This window comes from Trichechus manatus, unplaced genomic scaffold, assembly GCF_000243295.1.
Source record: "Trichechus manatus latirostris isolate Lorelei unplaced genomic scaffold, TriManLat1.0 scaffold00019, whole genome shotgun sequence".
NCBI lineage: Eukaryota > Metazoa > Chordata > Mammalia > Sirenia > Trichechidae > Trichechus > Trichechus manatus.
In genome coordinates, this window is record NW_004443955.1 from 3,657,104 (window position 1) to 3,679,070 (window position 21,967).

General features: G+C 40.6%; 1 protein-coding gene across 3 annotated transcripts in view; it reads left to right on the forward strand.

Annotated features, from left to right (window-relative positions):
- GABRB3 (gamma-aminobutyric acid type A receptor subunit beta3) overlaps positions 1 to 20,773 on the forward strand; it is a 397,072-nt gene extending 376,299 nt beyond the window's left edge. The window contains exons 4-7 of one of the 3 annotated variants that reach the window (XM_023727844.1): positions 5,479 to 5,631; positions 9,578 to 9,822; positions 15,325 to 15,330; positions 18,947 to 19,288. In XM_023727844.1, coding sequence (XP_023583612.1) covers positions 5,479 to 5,631; positions 9,578 to 9,822; positions 15,325 to 15,330; positions 18,947 to 19,288 — 746 coding nt within the window. Of the gene's footprint in view, positions 1 to 5,478; positions 5,632 to 9,577; positions 9,823 to 15,324; positions 15,331 to 18,946 lie in introns of all 3 variants that reach the window. The other 2 variants (XM_004372623.1, XM_004372622.1) reach the window with 2 other exon arrangements.
- Positions 20,774 to 21,967: the final 1,194 nt, after the last annotated feature.

Below are 21,967 nucleotides of genomic sequence, written 5' to 3' on the forward strand. Positions count from 1 at the left end.
GCATTGTCTTTATAAGCTGTGTCATGCCAATTGAGCTAGATGTTTCCCGAGACAATGGTCCCCAGAGCCCTCCGCCCAGCAATTCAGTCCCTCAGGGAGTTTGGAGTTCATCAATTTTTTTAATGGATAGTAATTAAAGTGGCTAGTAAGGAGAGTGAGAAAATTGGTAACACTATTTTGTATTTTAGGTTGTATTATGAAGTAAAATGGTAGATTTTAAATGAACCAGACAGCATGTTAAAGGGGCCCAAGAGCAGCACTCTGTGAGAGCTCACAGTCTTCTTAGGCAATGGTGCAGGGGCCCCCACAGTTGTGGGGGTGGGGAGGGAGGCCATGTGCATGTGCTAGGTTTCCTGCAGCTGCTAAAGTACCAGCATGTTACTTCCTGGATATATGTGAATAGCTCTTATCACTTCACAAGGGTGCCACGATACTCTATGTCCATCTTTTATGTGAGTTCTTCAACAATATTTATACCTCACAGAGTGGTATTTACTTTGGCTGCATAAGGGACCCAGAACTTTATTTTTGATTTTTACTTTTAATGCATATGGGATAAAAGGTTGAGATCAGCATCTTCCATAGACAGTGTTGTCAAGGAAGCCCTAAATTGGAATGATGCACTTGTGTTTCAGGGGCTGTGGCTCTGTCTGTTGGCTCAGCACCAACCTGGGAGCCTGATCCCATCTGCATGGGCACACAGGCTTTAGGGCATCTCTGCATTTCTCCTGCAACTTTTAAGCTTCTGTTGCTGTTTTGAAGTGTCTGCCTTGGTCCAACTGACTCACTACTTCTCAACTCTAAAGCATTGGCCATTGGCTATGAGCATTCTGGAAGTTTTCCCCATAGACACAGCATATAGCATGGCTTCCAACCTGCTCGTGTAAGGACTTTCCCTATCAGAGCTACAAAAAGACTTTTATGAACCCTCTAAGTTGCACGTAAAATGGCAAAAACCTTTTCCTGGAAACGCAGGTCTCAGCATCTGTGGAAACTCTTGTTTATTAACACTCTGAGGCCTGCATCTGTGCATCTGGGAAGGCTTGACTTCATGCAGCCCTGCTCAGCCATTTACCATGAAAACGTTTTTCCCCTCCCTGCCTAAGGAGTCTTATTCAATCATCGGTGTCTCCTTTCACACACCCTGAAACCTCTCCCCACTCACTGCAATCTTGTGCCGTAGACTGTTTTTCTATCGCTGGTATAGCGCTTGCCTCAGTTTCCCTCAAGTTCGGTTCCCCATATATCTCTCGCTTTCGTGGTTTGAAGGCAGCTGAGGGTATAAACTCCATTCTTATTATCTTTATTTTCTGCTCCACTCACCATCCCCACCTCGGAAACTGGGATGGGATGTGGTGTGTGCTCAATACTTAAGTGTTTCATTGATTTGAAGTGATATTTTACTTTTAACAAATATAATGTATTTACTATGCAAATGTATAAAAATAGTATATTTTCATAATTCTAAATTCTGTGTTAAATGAGAATCTTGGCAAATTTCCAGAGATTAAGAAAGTTTTGAAATCAATTGGTATTCCCTTCCTTAGGGTTGCTGATTATCTCCCAAATGTCTGACTATGCACTTATGTCACTGGACTCTTACATTGCAGGGAGTACTCTTTACAGAATAGTGTCAGTCATATTTCATTGCATGGGTATCAAGACTTGCCTTGGTTGGGAACAGTTTCCCTGAAGAAGGTGAACTTGAGAAAATGTTAAGAAAGTTCACTTGGAGAATGGAAAGTTGAAGAGTGTAGTAGATTGCATTATCATTCAAAATATTGGTTGCCCTTCCTTAAAAACCCCCCTCCAGTAACCTGAGGGTTGATGATAAGACTTGCTCTGGCCAATGAAATGGAAGGAGATGTATGTGTGACACTTCTGTGGGTCAAGATGTGATTCACATACTCCCTTATCTCTCTGTCACAATGTCCAGCAGTGTCCCAACAGAGGGACCTAAGTGGATATGTAGTACAAGAGAGAAAACAGAAATTTCTGTTGTTGTAAGCTACTGAGATTTCGGGGGCCAGTTATTACTGCAGCATAAGGCAACCTATCCTGCCCAATACAGAGACTATCCCAGGTACAGTGGAGGTAGTGAAACATATCTGAAGCACGGAGAAGCAAATAATGAGTAATATGAAATGCGTTTATTACTGGCCTTTGCCATTGATTTGTAAACTAAGATCAAATGAAGACATTAAATTTACTTCAATAAAGATATGAATTTGCCATGGGATTGTAAACTGAGATCCGATAAAGATGTTGAACTTTTTGGGTATTAAACTCACTAAACCAAATACTCCTATTTTCATTCATCCTACATGTGGAAGTATTTATTGATTATGATGTTGTAGATGTTTATCTAGGCATCGCAGTGTATAAAAAATTCATTACATTACAAACTTTACCTTCGGGACTGGACAACTGACTAAGAAGCTCCCACTTTAGTAAATATAATAATTATACTTAAAATGAGAAGGAAAAATTCAAAAGGATGATCACTTATATTTGGAGAAAAGAAGAAAGAATTCATAGGAGATGTGGCATTTGATCAAGGTTGTGGAGGAAAGAACTTGTTTTAAGGAGGGAATGGTGAGTTCCAAGCAGCAGAGGCATAAATTAAAAACAATTAGCTTGGAGCAGAGAGAATCCTCTTTGGGTAGAATATAATGTGCCTACTGCAGAGATGTGGTGTGAAATAAAACTGAAGTTAACTTTGGAAAACCGTGGGTGCATACTCTGACCTTGAAAGGGAGCCATCAGCCATAGGAGACTTAAATATGGGATGGCAGTGAGTGTCAAAGCTGTGCTTCACGGTGGTGTGGAGGGGCAGAGGGCCAGGACTTGAGATGGCATGGCCCAGGATGGGGCTCTCACCCAGCCTTGTGGCACCTGGTGTCTGCAATCCACACACACGAAGCATGACATGAAACATAGAGTTGCCTCCAGTCTGTGCGAAGGGAAGCTGTATTCCATTAATTGTGTTGGGAAAATTGGTTAGCTGATTGGGAACAAAAATCAATGTGCATCTTCACTTCATGTCAAACAGTAAAATAATTGCTTCAAAATCTGTGTGTGGGTAGAGCTCTGTTGTGAGCTTTTCTAGGCCTACAATGTTTTAAAAGTCACAGAGAAAAATAAAATGAAATGGATAGATTCAAATACACACAAAAATTTAAGTATCTATACATGTCCAAGTCAAATTCATCAATGTTTTAAAATGAAAAGCTGGGAAGATGCTTACAGAGAATATGAGCAAATGTTGGCATGTAAAGCACTTAAATGAGTAAGCAGAAATAATAAGAGAAATGAGAAAAATGAGTAAATAATATAATCAGATAATTTATAACATTAAAAACAGGAAAAACAGAGAGAGTTAGGAGCTGGTTGAATGGTCATGGGGAATCGGGCAGAAAGGAGGAGTGTGCTGTCACAGAATAGGGTGAGCAATTAGGGTCTCAACAATGTATGTACAAAAATTTTGTATGGGAGACTAACTTGAAATGTGAACTTCATTTAATTACAACAATAAAAAAAACAGGAAAAACAAACATATAGGAAGTATTCAATTAAAGAAGATGATTGAAAGGAAAAATGTTTCTCAAGGGGATTAGCAAAAGTTATTTTTAACAGAAGTCATGTAATATTGTAATATTTGCAGGTGAGTTGGGCACTTTTATAAAGTACAGATAGTGGCAGTGCACACTGGTATGATTATTTTGCAAAATAATTTGACAATCTGAATCAAAGTTCTCAACCCTTGGTGTAGCAATTCCTCTGTTGGGATATTCATTCTAAGTAAATAAGTTTAAATATATCAAAGGAGCTCTGCTCAAAGATATTCTTAATACTATTATTTATAATTTAAAAAATGGAAATAATCTAAATCTACAGCCCTGAGGAATATGTACCTGTAAACTATAAAATGGAAGTGTATATATTTGGTGGAAAATTAGGAAGACTTAAAACTGTGTTTACAAAGAATTTGTAACAACTAGGAAATGTTTGTGTTATGATGACAATATGATGTGTGTAGTTGATCAGAGCCATGTAAAAAACTATACCAAAAAACTAAAAACAAACAAACAAAAAACCTAGTGTGGAGGAAATTTTCCAGGCTGTCAGCCCTGTAAGATGTTTTTTCTCCTTTAGGTAATTCTGGCTGAAAATGTGGTTGTTGCTAAAGTCAGAGGCCTGGAGATAAAGCCTTTCATCTTCTACGTAGTCATATGAGTGAATCAAACTGCTCATAAAAAGAAAACGGGGCAAAATTTGGAAGGAACATGGAGCAAAGTCTGGACACAGGAGTGCACAAGAGCCAGTCAGGCTGGGTGTAGATGGAGGCCAGGAAAGCCAAGATTTCCTGGAGCCTAGGATGTGGGGTTCCTGGTGGTGCAATGGTTAAGAGCTATCCCAAAGGTTGGCAGTTTGAATCTACCAGCCACTCTTTGGAAAACCTATGGGACAGTCCTACTCTGTCCTATAGGGTCACTATGAGTTGGAATCGACTAAAAGACAATGGGAGGATGTAGGAATCTCTTGGAAGAGAAAACCATCCCCAGAAGAGGTAGAGGAGGAGTCAAGGAACTTGATGGCTAGAGAAGGTCATTGGGTTTTCACTGGTTAACTTTAAAGCCGCTTCATTAGACTACAGAAGATAAGGAGCCTGGAGGATTGGAACTGATAAAGGAGTTAATAAATAGAAGTCACTCTTGCCTTGCTCCAAGCAAAACTAAACAAAACAAAACAGATCAGGCAACTGTAAAACTAAATGTGGCAGACTAAATGGGCTATTTTCTCAGTCTTTAATGGTGGTGGTGGTGGTGGTTGTGACAGGTTCCAAGGTGTGCTGAGTGAGGCATCCACATCAAAGGATTAGTGCTAGAGTTTGCATACAGGAATGACCAGGTGTATCTCCAGGCTCCTTCACTGCCTTTCCTGTGGTCAGAGACAGCATCTCAGAGCAAACTATGGCTTTTCCTGGGACAAGAGCTGCTTCTCCAGTTTCCAGGTGGTCCGTGAGCTATACCACCCAGTCTAGGATCAATGCTTCCAACGCCTTTGACACAAAGGGTGTTTAACCGGTTGCTCTGGATGCACTGAGAGGCAAACTGGCCCGGTAAATCCATGAGTCAAATCTGCTGCTGACAACAGAGAAGAAGGGGACAGTTGTTAATTAAATGATAAACAAGATATTTGGCATCATTTATTTATTCTAATCTAAAAACTTTTCCAGAGTATTTAGACTTAGTAGGGTCTCCTTATCATCACCTTATAAAAAGACTGAAGTACCCCACCCTTCCCAGGCCCCCTATAGATACCACTAGACAAACAGCAGGCAAACAGGAACAAGCTGCGTGCTTGTGGACTTATCCCAGTGCCTCAACTGCATGCTGTTGACCATGGATATCAAAGCACACAGCTGGGGCGGCTGTGTCCTTCCCACAGTTAATGACCCTTGTTTTTCTGCCTCAGGTGCCTATCCTCGACTTTCACTGAGCTTTCGGTTAAAAAGAAACATTGGATACTTCATCCTTCAGACTTACATGCCCTCTATACTGATTACGATTCTATCCTGGGTGTCCTTCTGGATCAATTATGATGCATCTGCTGCTAGAGTTGCCCTCGGTATGTGTTATTTTGAAATGATATTTAAAATGTAGAGTAACGGTATCATTACAGCATTAAGAGAGTTCAAAAGCTATAGCTCAACAACAATTTTTTTGGCATCATTACACCAATCTTGCCTATATAGTCACATTTTATCTTGAAACACCAATTTCATGCACGATTCCCTTGATGTGTTAATTTAATTATAAGGCTCAGATGTGAGTTTTCATGCCCATGAAAGGAAAAATATGCTTGCAGAATATTTGCATAATAAAAGTATTTTTGACAGTAATTTTAAAGCAAGGAATAACATCTCCTATTCAAAATTATTCTGTGACCCAGAAAGAAGACTTGATTAAATGTGCATTCTTCTTTTTCAACTCAGAAAAAAACAGTCAAATATTATAGCATATAATTGGAATTACACAATTTAATGGGGATTAAAATATGTAATTAGATTCTGAGTGATCCCCAAGAGCTCTAGAAATCTTTTCTGGCCATTGGTCATTTGACAACTGGATTATTAGCCTGTGTATGATATATACTATGCATTATAGTATTTTTAGTTTTTTTCTAATTATTAGAGGAAGACTTCTATTTTAGGAAACATTATTCTCTACTCAGCTGATTATTATGAAACTGCATCACTGAGTGGCTGTGCACAAGGAGTTCGTTCGTGTCCAGTGGGGTCCTAGGTGCTCTGTAGCTGCACAGAGGGGCGCACAGCAGAGCCCCTTGTCGGTGCCCTCCTGCTGGCTCAGGGCTCTGCGGACCCTCAGGTGAGGGCAACTTGAGCCCGCTCTGCTTCTTCAACTGAGAAGGAGGTGCTGGCTCTGCAGGTGGCTGTGCTGTGCAGCTGCTGCGTGCCTCTCATGATTTGAGGCTCCCCCTGGCCACATATTGGACCTCAGTGACGTTGAGCTACTAGTATTGTAACCACTACACTGCAAGTTGGAAGTGTTGACTCAGTGGTCTTACTCACAAATCTGAAGTCCACTCTCAGTGAATAGCAGTATCAGTACTTCAAAAAGTGAAAATTTATGTTAATATAATTTAGGCTACATTACTTTGATCACAGAGAAGAGACATAAAATCTGTTTTAACTAAATGATACAAAAAAATTATAGTTTTATTTGATAATCATCTTTATAAATACAGTTTTTGGATACAATATTTCATTAACACAATCTAAATAAGAAATAATTTAAGGCTAACAATTAGAAGAAAAATTTATCAGCCTGGTGAGTGCATAAAGAATGCAGAGACCACAACCCCGTCAGTCTCTTGTATTGCAAGATGGTGGAGCCCTTCTGCAAGCACAGGCGACAATAAGGCAGAGGGGCAGAGCGTAGGCTTTGATGAAGAACGCTAGAGGTTTCCAAAGAACTATTCTGCAATGGTGATAATAATTATCTGTTGTTGTTGTTAATAATGACAGTCACAACTTACTAGGCACATCGCCAAGTGCTTTCATGTGTTAACATTTAGTCCACAACACCCCAGACAATGAAACAAGCCCGTTGGGATTATTCAGGTCACCTGCTGAGAAGTGACAGAGCTGAGGGTTGGCCTGGGCGGTGTGGTTCCACTATTTAGGCTGGGGACCACACAGTCTACACTGTCTACGATGCTCTAGTTAGGAGGTGAAATGACAGAAGAATTAGGAAAAAATGCATCAATCAGCCTTTTAAGGTAAGAGCTCATGTGAGCCAGAACAAGAAAGACTGGAGCACTCACTTCCCACCCTTACCACATCCATGTCTGTGCGGAGCCAACTGGAGAGGCAGGGCAGCAGCAAGTGCAAACTGTTAGGCTACCCAGAGCTATTTTAAACAGAAAAAAAAAAAAAAGTAGTGGAAGCAACATTACAACATTTTAGAATAATGGTGAGAAACACTTAATTTTTTCAGCATTAACATGATGTTTTAACATTTATTTGTAAACTGTAATTATGCCATTGCCATTTTCAAATTTAAAGGCTCCCCAGGTGCATATGAATGTTATGTTTAAAGGAGAATCTTAAAATATTCTGACTACCCTAAGAAATCATGGATTGCAGTCACTACACATAACAACGGCCTCCATTCTTCAGTTCTCCTGTGTTCTTTCGGTAGAAGTTCAGGGATCAGATGGAGAGAGCATGAGTGTCTCTGAGAGAGCACTCCTCCCTGTTCTAACAGGGGCTTGTGGTGAGCTCAGCGTGTAGCCTCAGGTCCTCTCTGTGGCTTCCTTCCTTTGAAAGTCTCCTTTTGGAGAGAAGGCCTGACCCAGCCCACTCCACTGGGTCTGGGGAGACACATTACAATCACATCCTGGAGCACCAGTTGCAGGTGACAGAGAACTCCCTCATTGGAGCTGCCTTGCTTCCTTGAGATTTAATTTTTTTGTTTTTTAATTTTCACTGTATTGGAATATATATAACAAAATATTTGCTATTTCAACCACTTTTACGGTGCAAGTAGTGACCATTACCACTATCCATTTCCAAATTTTTCTATGACCCTTAACAGAAGCTCCATGCCCTCTTAACAGTGAGTTCCCCTTTTCCCCTCCCTTCCACTCACCCCTGGTAAACACTAATTAATAGACTTTGGTCTCTATTCATTTGCCTATTCTCATATAAGTGGGATATACAATATTTGTCTTCTTGTGTCTGGCTTATTTCACTCAACATGTTTTCAAGGTTCATCCGTGACATAGCATGCATCAGGACTTCATTTCTCTTTATAGCTGAGTAATATTCCATTGTATGTAGATACCATATTTTGTTTATCCATTCATCTGTTGATAGACATTTAGGTTGTTTCCACCCATTGGCTCTTGTGAACCTTGGGACATCTTAATATTTCAAAGTATTATCTCCAAGAGAGCATGCCAAGAGAGACAGTAACTGGAGTAGTTACTGTTTCACCAAGAAGTGAGTTCATGCCTTTTCGTTCTTGCCAGAGTAGCTTAATTCAACAAGCTCTGGTCGTGGCGCTGACTCGTCCCCTGTTCTCTGTGGCCTCAAATTCTTCAGTACTGAATCTTTGTGTAGCAAGAACTGTGTCCTTTGCTATGGGAGAGTTGCAAAATGTGGTCCCTTCTCTTAGATGTTTTTAGTGACTAAACTTATTCTGAATTTACTCGCTTTAGTGACTAAGGGAAACAATGACTTTGGGAAACAATGAGGTAATTTACAAGATTCTACAGAAAGAATTCAATACAATGACCTAAAAACTAAAAAAAAAGGATCTGGTCAGTAACCCCAGAGTCTGGTGTGATACTATGCTTTGAATACAATACTTAACTCTTGACTTCAGGAAATATCTCCTGAGCAGCTTTTATGTAAGATGTTCTTTCTTAGGTGCAGAGGGAAACCGCTCTGTGAGATAATCTGCCCTCAGGAGCACCACTCAACTATTCCTTACTCTTTGAGCTCAGGACTGGATCGCATCCTTAATAGTAACTTTGGAAAACATTGCTTTATTCCTCGTGCTTCAAATAAGCATGGTAGTAAGAGATGTCTTCTTACAATTGGGATCTCACTGATCCCTTACTAATGACCTCACATTTCCAGGCGTAGACCACCCCCAACTCATCTCTGGGCCTGGAGGATTCCTCCAGACATTCATGTTTTATGTTAAATCCTGGACTTATTTTCATTTCCTCCACTTTTCGTAAACAGCATGTTCTCCTTTGCTGCTCTAGATGTCTCTCCTTCTCTTAACATTCCATCCTCTCTATTGACAACGTGAACCCCTGTGGGGATGATTCCCAGAGCAGAGATGTTGCTTCCTGTTCACAGGTGGGATGTTCTGCCCAAATGACAAGTTGTATGCTCTATTGCATTTCCACCACCCAATAATAGTCAATCCATAATTCTCCAATCACTTCAAGATGTGTGAGAAAATACAAAAGGAAAATGAAAAATGAAGAGCAATGCAGCAAAGCCACCACCTCTCACCTTCTATTTCTTTTACAGGGATCACAACTGTGCTGACAATGACGACCATCAACACGCACCTTCGGGAGACGTTGCCCAAAATCCCCTACGTCAAAGCCATTGACATGTACCTCATGGGCTGCTTCGTCTTTGTGTTCCTGGCCCTTCTGGAGTATGCCTTTGTCAACTACATTTTCTTTGGACGAGGCCCTCAGAGGCAGAAGAAGCTTGCAGAAAAGACAGCCAAGGCAAAGAATGACCGTTCAAAGAGTGAAAGCAACCGGGTAGGTGGCTCATTGCCTTGACCATACATACTATTCAGGGACACCACCTTGCCCCTCACAGCTAGTCAGTCACTGCATCTGCTCTCATGGCCTTTTGAGTAGGAATTATATAGTCTTGTTGACAATAATCTGAGCTATTTCCTCATGCAAGTCACTGAATTTTACATAAAACCAAAATTAGTGGAGAAGCTGAAGAAGCCAAAATCTTCTCAGTTTTCCATAAAAACAACAGAACCTGTGCATACCAGAATTAATAAAACTCTAGGGAGTGGAGCCCAAATCTGGCACGTAGAAACATTTTTTCCCAAAATTTTCAAATATGTATTTGGCTGTAAAATTACAAGTTTGATTATCCAGCTCATCACTGTTCTTTCCACAAGGGTGGATGACTGACTCCTTGCTCATACTCTGTAGGGCAGGCTGCCATCCCTCAGGGTGGCATTTGGTCAGGGAGCTCCCTGGTTGGCCCCAGCCCTAGCTCCTCTCTGGTTTCATTTTGCCAAAACTCAAGACGAGGCAGAGGAGGGTACAATGCCTTAGGAAGCCTCCAGGCTCTCTCTTCAAGGGTGAAAAAGGATTAGGTCTACCCACCTCCAGCCCAGTTCAACCCACTCTTCCAACCTTTCATTACAGAACAACCCAATTATTTTGATGTTCTATCAGTTTATTTTTAATGAAAGCAATATTTTGTTGTAATTATAAATAATTTTTTAGTTAAAGCATATTATAATCTCTATATAATCTTTATTTTTCCTTCCACCTCTTTCATTGCATCGAATTCTCAAATAGATATTTCCACCTGTTAACATGTTGAGTTTGTTTTGATCTTCTTTGCTTTTTTAATTCTTGCTCCTTACTATGCTGTTAGTGCCACCCCATGCACGTGCCTCACACAGGAGTGCAGGCAACTGCTTGGAGCACTGCTGGTACCTACAGCCTCAGAGTTGTCACATAGTAGGGACAGGGGTTAATGATGCATGACACAGAGAGAACGCAAATGGATTTCATTCTCTCAGCAAAACATAGAATTGGTCAGAGAAACCCAGAATTTGTGAATAAAACCAGGCTTTTCCACGGGCAAAATCATCCTGAATTTCTTACTGGAAAATGAACTTAGTACCACACTGTTAGGTTCTAAATAGACTTGCATCTTGCAATGAATACATAGCATTCTCGGGTCGTGTGGTTGCCAAGGAAACGGGAATCCCTCGTTATTGATTTCATCATGCAGCCACACGTGTGCACACATGAGCGTGTACCCACACACAATGCTGCTTCCCTAACCCTACTCTACAGGTCTGTTAATTTAAACAGGTTATAAATGTGTTTCCTTTGTACTTAATGAAACTGTTTAAAACAGTCAAATTGCTTTACTACAGAAATATCTTTTGAGTGTGGAGCTTAAATAAAAAGATAAAACCCTCTAACATCCACAGAGAAAATTAGCATAAAATTAGAAAGACTATATTATAAATCCAAGACAGTGGAAAATTTAAGTTTATTCATAAGATCATTTTTATTGCTTGCTTTCCTGAGAATTTTTTCTCTGTTTTACTGGCAATTTTGTTAAAGCATTTATGTGTTCATATTTTTAAAAATCTGTAACTGTACATCAGCTTGTAAGGTTTAAAATCAGCATGCAAAGAAAGGCATATGTACTAATTCTAAATGCACATTTGATACCCATAAAGATAAGCATTAAAAATTTTTCCCAATGACACCTAAGAATTTAGCGATAATTTTAAGTAGAAATGAACCTGCCAATAAGTTTATCTCAAGGATGAATTAAAGGAAAGTGAAAAAGAATCACAAATTGTATGCAAAATAGAAATGGCACTAGATACAGGCCAGTTGTTTCATAGGTTACACAGCCCTTTGTGATTAGTTACTTATTAATCTTCAGTAGTATCTCTTGGGATTGGTTGTAAGTGTAGCCCTCTGTGCTACAAAGGAATTACTTTTGAAAACACTAACCTTAGCAAGCCCTCTTCTCCATGCTATGGATGGGAGCTAAGCACCTGAGCACAGAGGTCTGTCCTTCCCCAACCAACAGTGACCCACTGGCATTTTCTTTTCAAAGACCACCTTTGGGTCCTGAAAGGTACCCAAGGGAGGACTGTGCAGTCAGGGACACTGCAGGCCACCTAGTAGGGCTCCATGCCTTTGGGACTATTAATTTATCAATCCTTCTATAAAACCATGAGTAATTATACAATACTTTAACTTAGTTAATTGACCCATAAATGCTCAAATTTTTCACGTTTTCACATAGTTTCTCCTCACACCAGTGGTACAGTATAAGCCTTGACTGTAGTTTATTTGTGCTTAACCTTTATTTGTTCCTGAGTTGTTTCTATACCCAAGATGAAGTCTTCGGTTGGAATGCACATATTATTGTCACAGGCTGTCTTAGTTTCTTAAGGCTGCCGTAACAAAATACCAAAAAGTATATGGCTTAAAACTACTAAAATTTATTGTCTCATAGTTCTGGAGGCTAGAAGTCCAAATCAGGGTATTGGCCATATCAATTCCTTCTGGGGCCTCTGAGAGAGGAGCTGTTCCATGTCTTTCTTCTAGTTTCTGGTTTTTTGTTTGTTTGTTTCTGGAAATCCTTGGCATTCCTTTGCTGCTTGTAGATATACCTTCACGTGGCCATCTTCTCCTCTCTTATAAGACACCAGTCATATAGGATTAGGACCCACCCTATTCCTGTATGACCTCATTAACTTAACTGATACCTTCAAAGATACCTCAGACAAGGTCACATTCACAATTAGAGGTTAAGACTTCAACATGTCATTGAATCCATAACAAAGCCTTGTGATATTTTTGCAAGCTGATCGGTAAGTATTTGAATTTCATGAGATGGCAGAAAGTTGAAATTCTTGCCAGGGAATCAGAGCTGCAGTTTTGACGTCATTCTTCTTACTAAAGTGCAAGATTTCATTCCTCATGGGACAAATAACATCTTATCCTTCTAAAAATAGAGTATACTACTTATTTAGAAGCTTGAAGGTAAGTAGAAAAAGAGATATCAACTAGGTGCAGTCTGGCAACAGATTCTAGGAAAAAAGTGATGTATTCTGCATTAGAGGTTTTCAGTCTCTGAGTGTCGACATCTGCCAAGGTTACATAGCAGGAAGAAAAACTACAGTGAAATCAGTGGTTCTAATTAAAGCAGATATGAGACAGGACCCCTCAAAATAAGGAATATTTATGAAATAATTTAAAAATTGAATGTCGCCTATTGTTCTATATAGGATATTTCTATATTTCACCCACAACAACTTCCATCTATGTCAAGACTTAAAGTCTAGATGTTAGGAAAAAATTAGCACCCCTTTTGGAAATATGAGTTTAAAGTGTCTGATTCTTAAGATTAAACCAGTTTTAGCAACCCCTTAATTCTTTCAGAGGAAAAAAAATCTTATAGTAATTTTGGTGTAAATTTTTCTACACATTGGTTCATGTTGAATACTTAAATGCAAAACTATCAGTAAAACAACCAAATTGTTTTGCTCTAAGATCTTATTAATTCAATATATATTCAGAATCCTTTCAACACTAGAATAACTGTTACCATTACAATTTGCATTATTAGTTCCATTACAATGTAAGAATCTACCACCCTGAAATAAGGATAATGTAAAATTGTACTGGCTCTTCAGACCTACCTTACCTAAGCTGTGACCTAAAGCAGCTACAAGCTAGCCATCAATATCTGAGCCCCAGGGAGTACTTCAATTTTGTGCATAGTTAGTGGTGTTGGTAGGAAACAATTAGAGGAGGTGGGCTTGGTTCCCTGTAGGGCAAGTCTCCTCCATCAGTGTTCAAGGGCACAGACTGAAGATCATTATCAAATGCATTCCCCTTATGAGGTCATTCCTAAAACACCTGGCACTGGCCACAAGGGGCATTGATTTATACAAATTTATCACACAACCTAAAATATCAACTAATATCCAGTTGACCCTGTTGTCATGTCTTCTTTCCTCTACCTGTGCTGTTCCTGAAACCACCATGTAAGTTATTATCTCTCTGCCATCCGTTATCCTGTTCTTTCCACCAGGATGCCTTCCCTCTTCATCCACATCGCCTCCCGTTCAAAGCCTAAGCCAAATGCTCTCCTTCATAGTATTTTTCTTGATTTTTCCTCCTCCTTGTCCCCATCTTGCCTCTATCACTTCCTCCTCCAGGCAGTTGGTTTTGTCCCTCTTCTCTCAACTTCCAAAGCACATGCTCTGTGATTGGGAAGTGGCATGTCCCTTATATTCCCTGCACCCATGATGTCTTCTCTACCAGATGGTATCCAATTCTTTGCATGGACCCAGATGCCCCCACCGGGACATGAACATGGGAAGTGCTCATGTCACCTGTATTCAAGAATGAGTGGTATTTTTCATCATTTGGTCCCACTGAACCCGTATGCTTGCTCGCTTTTCAAGTGAGGAGAAGGGAAGGCTCAGAACTGTGTCTTTTAAAAACCGGGTAAAACTATGAGTCATAGCACTGACAAAGTTCATCTGAATAAAGGGATTCTAAAATACTTCCTTCCTTGAAGAAAAGACATTTCTTTATTTGATAGTTCTTTCTACAGTGTTACTAATTATAACCCCTGGATTTTTATAAAAGGAGCTTTTAATGCTGTATTTCTGATAACTAGAAAGAGATGGTATTGTCGGCATGTATTTAAAAATGCGTGTAAAGGGCAATATGCAGTACTGTTTTGAATGCACCCGCTGATTATATGAAGCTCTCATGTGCTAGACTCCTTAAGGGCAAGGGCTTTCTCTTATTCCTCTCTGGGGCTCACACCTCACACAGGCCCACTGCAGAGCAAGTAAGCAGTGATTATCTTACACAGATAGATAACCAGGAGTCAGCTGGGTGCTGCCCCTCTGCCACCCCACCTCCAGGGAGGTGCTCTGCATCTGATGGTTTTGTTCCATCTGAAAGATTACAACCTTCAGGAAAACAGTTTCAGTCTTCTGAGGTTCTAGTTAATATGTAGTTACTATTGAAAAGAATAAATTCTACATACTAATTTAAAAAAAATAAGCATCTTCTAGCTTTGATTATTCTCTGACTCAATTTTAGTTTTAGTTTTATACGTATTAGCCTACTATTTACGTAGATTTTAATGTTGGATATGTAAATAAAATCCAATTAAATCTTTTTAATAAACTACCTCAATTTATTAAGCCTCTTTAAGTGAAAGCCTCATGTTTTCTCTTATGATTCAAAATCAGTTTGATGGGGTATCATGTTTATTCACTCTAGGACTAGAATAAATGGACTTAATGAGATTGTACTAGCTGATTCCCCCCACTAACCCCATTCCATGTCAAGACTCCTAATGTGCAGGGAGCCATTCGCTCCTTCACCACCTAGGTCACAATAGAAGGTGCTGGAGGAGACAGACAAGTATAATCCATGTGTGAAGCCCTGTCTTCCTCTCCTGCCTGCTGCCTTATACTTAGCTACGCACAAGACCCAAGACAGGTTCAAGTCATCCCCCTTCTTCAGGAGAGTACGTGACCACTCCGGACTCTAGTACTCCACAACTCCTGGGCAAACTCCACAGAAGGCTGTTCGCTGTTCAGAGCTTCCTGGACACCCACTCTTCTTCTAGCCTTTCCTCAGCTCTCTACTCCTTTTTCAACCACTTCTTAGTTTATCTGGTGACTTTTTTCTCCCACATTCTCAGTATGATCAGAGACTCGGTCTCCCAAACCACTGATATTCACTGAATCCTGAGGACCAGCGAACACTTACTCATTTTAAGGGTTTAACTGCTACTAATTCCAGGAAAGAAAACAAGAAGAGCTGATATAGGAGAGAAGTTCCAAAATTTTACAGAAATCTAAGATTCCTGGTGCTCCTGAACACAAAACGTGTTTGAACTGTCCCCCACACTGGATATAAAACAACAAAACCCTATTATTCTTCTGTCAAGACCCCCTTCTCCTCTCAAGAACTTGTTTCCACAAAAGATACCAGCATATGGTGGAGACACAGCAAATAGAAATTGGTCATCTTGGCCTGTTTGTAGCCTGAGCCACTCCAGACTTGCTGTGGTCAGTGCTACAGAGACTTTGTCCCGCACAGGACCATTTCCATGTGGCACCCCTCATCCTGCAGGGCACAGTCTCTGCCTTTCCATGTAGGTCCTTCCTGTTGCTGCTCAGGAAGGGTGGTTGCTGGGTGGAGTCAGCACCAGGGGGACTATCTAGGAGCTTGGTGAGTTTTCAATAGAATGAGCCTGGGACTCTACTACTCAAGGTGACAGATGGAGTAGCTTCATTGGAAGAGTCCACCAGAGCCTGATGGGAGGCAGGCTTCTCCTGGGCCATCCAAATGTTTCTGCAGGGATTCCAAGGGGCCAGGTGTCTGGGGTCCCAAGGTGGGAACAGGGTGGTGAGTAGCTCTCTCTGTTCCTCTCACCTGCTGAGATGCAGAAGTGAGTGGTGGGCAATGTGTGGGTTCACCAGTGTGCTGGTGGGTCCTACAGGGCATACTCACTTTGTTATAGTGGCAGGAGGGTAGAGTGACCAAACCTGTGGACAGATGGACCAAAAAGAAACAAACCATGCAGTGCACTCCAACTACAGCCCCTCTCTTTGGTTGCTTCTCACAAATTCTCCACTCTTTATCCAACAGCTTGACATACAGAGAACACTCATGGCTTGGCCCTCATTGCTTTCCCAAGGTTCCTCATTAGGCAGGCTTCCCTATCATGATGGAATGCCATGAAGATGTCAGTGACAGTGGTAACAATAGCAACAGCCCCATGTGCCGGGAGCCTTGTGCTATGAACTCATTGTCTCTGTGTCTGTGGTCCCACTCCACTAGCTGGCCTTTGTCAACCATTTCAGACTCTTCATGTCTTTGATTGTGATGTTTTTCCTGCCTTCTGCCTGGAAAAGTTCTACTGATCCTTTGAGGCACATCTCAAAGGGTATTGCTCCACCTAAATTTTCTTTGTTACCGCCTGTATATATTAGTTTTGATTGCTCTGCCATAACAAATTACCATCAATTTAAAAGCTTAAAACCACACCCATTTATTCTCTCACAGTCTGCAGGTCAGAAGTCCACTACAGCATGGCTGCCTGGGTCCTCTGCTTACCATCCCACAGGGCAGAAGCCACAGTGCCAGCAGGCTGGGATCCTTTCTGGGAACTCTGAGGATATATCCACTTCCTGCTCATTCAAGTTGTTGGCCATACAAGTTCCTTGCAGCTGTAGGACTGAGGTCCCCGTGTCCTTGCTGGCTGTCAGTTGAGGACCTCCTTCAGCTCTATAGTCTGTCCACATCCTCTCATGGTTTCCCTGTGACACCTCCAGCGAAGGCATTGGAGTCCCTCATGTGCTTCAGATCGCTATGCTTTCACCTCTGTTGCATCTCTCTTTCTTTTCTGCTTCCAGCCAGAGAAAGTTCTCTGCTTTTAAGATCTCACATGATAATAATGAGTTCACCTGGATAATCCAGGATAATCTCCCTATTTTAAGGTCCATAACCTTAATCACATCTGCCAAGTCCCTGTTGCAAGTAAGGTAACATATTCACAAATTCTGGGTATCTTTGGGGGCTGTTATTCTGCCTACCACCTCTCTCTCTCCACAAGCATAATTGAATGACCTTTAATGGTGTTCCCAAACCATGATGTAGACATTTCAGAGTCTTTTTTTTTTTTTTTACTGGAATCTTTTTGCCAAAGCCTGAGTGGTTGTGAACACTTGCAGCTCTTCTTGTGTCTGGGCCACACTTAGTGTTGGGGAGCTGTCTCACCCATGGCCAGGACAGGTCAGAGCTCAGTACAGGGCCGCGCTGCTCAGGGGACCCTCGAGCTCCTGCCTCTTCTCAGCCAGGGTGCCCTTCTCAGCTCGTCTCCTGCACATCTAGCTTAGTGTCTTCAATGAAATTCAGAAGATGGAAAGACACAAATATAGATGAATTATCCCTCTACAAAATAATTAATGTGGTGAAAGCCTCACAGAGGAAGCCATAGGTGCTTAATCTAGTTTTACGAGAAAAAAATAGATTTCCACAGACAAAGGAAGAAAAGGAAAATGGCCCTCCAGGAAAAGGAACGGGAGCTAGATGGGGGAATGCCAGGCAGGCAGCAACAGGGATTCCCTAGGGCACAGTGGAACGGACTGAAGAGGGCTTGATGATGACTGGTACTCCTCAGGGGGAGAAGCTCCAAACTCATCCAGCAATGACTTCACTGGGCACATATAGCCTCTGGATAGTTCTATTGAAAACTCTGTGCCAGGTTAACAAAAACATGGATTAGGTACCCATTGGCCTCATTATGAATGTTCTGGAGCTGTATTTAGCACAGAAGAAAATTATAAGTTTAAAGTTGGATTCTAATGTGGAAGGAACTATAAACCCACTGCCATCAAGTCAATTCCAACTCATAGCAACCCTTTAGACGACAGAGTAGAACTGCCCCATAAGGTTTCCAAGGAGTAGCTGGTGGGTTCAAACTGCAGATCTTTTGGTTAGCAGCTCAATGTTTAACCACTGTGCCACCAGGGCTCCTAGTCTACTTTAAATATAGCCTACAAAGGAGGCCTCCTGCCAGGACCATAATGGTCCAAGAGCTCTTACTTGGGTGAGTGTCTGGTTTAGGTGCAACCTAACCCACCAATGTCACAGGAGTATTTGTTAGTTTCTCCAGGATAATATAGATATTTCATATCCTCCGAAAAGGGGACAAGTTGACTTCCAGAGAATAGGGCAGAATAGTTTCAACCCAGTGCATAGTTGTATAAAATGGTTATAACACCTAAGTTAACATCTTGAAAGACTTTTATTTTCTCTTCAGTAAGGATTTGTATCCATAATATGCAAATTCAATTTGAAGAATTTCCTGTTATTTTATCTAATCTCCTATGTGAGAACTTTTAAATCAAGGAAGTAAAACCTCTAAACTGCAGTTAAACCTCCAAAATGACATTTTCCAATAAAACGGAGTGCTGGGCTTAACAGCTGTGCAATTTCCCATAATGTATGTGATATGATTGTAGGACGAAAGTCTATCTTGGGTTTGCATATGTAAATCAGATTTATTGGCATGCTGGTTGTCTAATGATGTTCACTTTCTTCCAATTAGGTGGATGCTCATGGAAATATTCTGTTAACATCACTGGAGGTTCACAATGAAATGAATGAGGTTGCAGGCGGTGTTGGTGATACCAGGAATTCAGCAATATCCTTTGACAACTCAGGAATCCAGTACAGGAAACAAAGCATGCCTCGGGAAGGCCTTGGGCGACACATGGGGGACAGAAGCATCCCGCACAAGAAGACCCATCTACGGAGGAGGTCTTCGCAGCTCAAAATAAAAATCCCTGATCTAACCGATGTGAATGCCATAGACAGATGGTCCAGGATCGTGTTTCCATTCACTTTTTCTCTTTTCAACTTAGTTTACTGGCTGTACTATGTTAACTGAGTGACTGTACTTGATTTTTCAAAGACTCCATTTAACACTGAGTGAAATATTACTCTGCCTGTCAAGTTTTTATACCTGTACACACACAGACACACACGGAGACACACACATATATGCATACGCAATTGTATATATATGTGAACTTTCTCAGCATATATATATAAAATACACGTGTATATGAGGATGTATATGTATATGTTTATACACACAGGTGTAAACGCCCATGTGTATGTAAAACAAGTACACATACATATATACATTTTGCAGCTATGGACAATTTAACACAGAATGCATATTAAAGAAAGTCATAGTTTTTTTTTTCTTTTTTAATTGAAAGGGACAAGTATCATCTAATATTATGCCTTGAGAATGAGGGTGTGAAACACAGTATCATCCCAAAATGTGTCTTTTCTTATAAATTAGGTGTTTTAGTTTACAATTCAGAAAGAAATTCTTAGTTACTCTTCAAAATCTCATACAGTGGTATTGCTAGTTTGAAATGAGTCACACACTTCATATCCTCTCTTTCAGTTTACTAAGTGGAGACTTTTTGGCTTTTTTGGTGAAGGGGTATTTTTCATCAGGCATACTTTTCCTGTGACCGCTCATTGGCTGAGGTGAGTTGCTGGCAGTGAGCTCACCTGTTGTCTGGAACATAGGTAGATCCCATGGTGATGTCTGAACATTCATCTTTGAGAACCCATCGGGAGTGAATGGCATCTCATTGTAAGTACGCTAATGTACAGTGTGTTTGTGTGCTTACTTGGAGTAGATTCAGTTTACCAGTCATATGGGAAAACAGTAGCACATTTTGGCAAAGTTTAGTTGACATTTCAGTCACAGGAAATGTGCTGTCCATCTCATATGGATTTTTAGGCCTGATATCTGATGGAAAGCATTGGCGTCTCAGGTTATTTGTTACTCTAAGGGAAAAACATCTAGGATGACTTCGCCCTTGCATTTACATTATCAAACATTCTTACTACATCTTATGTTACTATAAATATATTTGCACAATATGCATATATATGTATATTTACCAAGATTTTGTTTCTTATGCTTGCTCTCACGGCAGCATGCAATGTCATAGTTTTCTTTATGTGACGGAATTATTTTCTGTTATCTAGAGTTAAGATTGAAGCTAAGACACTTCTACTATCCAATTTTCAAAACCAAGAGACATCCTCATGCCTTTATTTCTGTATCTGAAACATGCCATAAGCACTTCCAACTCTGCCTAGACTCACTAGGACGCTGCAGGAACATGAACAATACACACCATGCATCACCCCGCGACCCATGACCGTGCTCTGGAGGCAAAGGAGAGCCACTGACAACAGTCACGGTCATGTTTGATTCCTTCTGATCCACAGCCTCATCAGTATTTGGACTTTTTAAAGCTCGTAGAAACAAGACAAGGTGCACTGGTTTCATAGACGCAACCTTAACTTACTATTTAGATGAGATCTTTCTAAAGAAAAAAAAGAGATGATATATTTTTTGTAAACAATATTTCTATCACAGGCATCCATAAACTGAAATGACTACAGTTGTGCAAATAGGTGTCACAGTAAAGTTAAGCATTTGGAGGAAAAAAGTAAAATATGCAGAAAAGAACTGCTAAATTAATATTTTATCTCAAAATGCCACATATGCCTCACCCTCTCTGTTCTATCCAAAACAAATGACTGAGTCTAGTGCGACACTTTCAGGGAGGGCTGTCTGCCCCGTGCAGACAGACACAGCTCTCCCAGAGGATGCTATGGGTGTGGACGATCACCATGAGCTGACTACCATTCGGTTTTTCTTTGGTGGTCATAACAACCTTTTATTTGTGGGAGTTGTAACACTTCAAGACTCACCATCAGGCTAAACATAATCCACAAAATACCCTTTCCCTGCCTTCATTCCTATCTTTCTTCAGAGTCTTCTTCTGACTGCTGCTCTCCGGTTCCATTGTTCGCTGGAGACTAGCCAGTGATTTGCTGCTCTTTGGCTTTTCTCTGACAGTTCTTTTCACGGGTAACAGTGGGGGATACTAAAAGCTACACTGATTGGGAAAAACCTTGTAAGTGGCCTTATCATTGCTAACATGTTAAAGAAAATTAGACATTTGTGAAGACCTTATCCCTTTCAATACTTCAGGTATCTTTTTCTGTATCCAGTGATTCAAGGTGTGAGCTCCACTTGCAGAAGAGGGACCCCAAAATGCAAATGAACGTGGACAAGAGCAGTGAATGGACAGTCTGAGTGTACAGTTTATACTATTCAGAACTGTGACATTAATTCTTTCTGGGAGAAAAGTGACTCAAAAACTTTTTTGAAGCATAGTTGAGGTATCCAAATATCAAAGGCAGAGACCCCCTGGGACTCGGAAGAGCTGCAGTTCTACTTTCCAAGGTTTTCTGGATATAAATTTGCATGGTATAGTCATAATAGCTTTTGAGCTTTTTATATGCATTTGGCACCAAGACTGGGATCCACAACTTTGTAGACACTGCAATGAAGTTAACATAATAGCTATACTATAAATAGTGTTTGTAACTACACACACACATACACACATGCACACACACACAAATACATACATATATTCTGTAAAAAAGAAACTTTTTAAGATCCTTGGGTGTGTGTTTGCTTTACTCTGTTTGAGAAGAAAACTACTTTTCTTCTAACAAA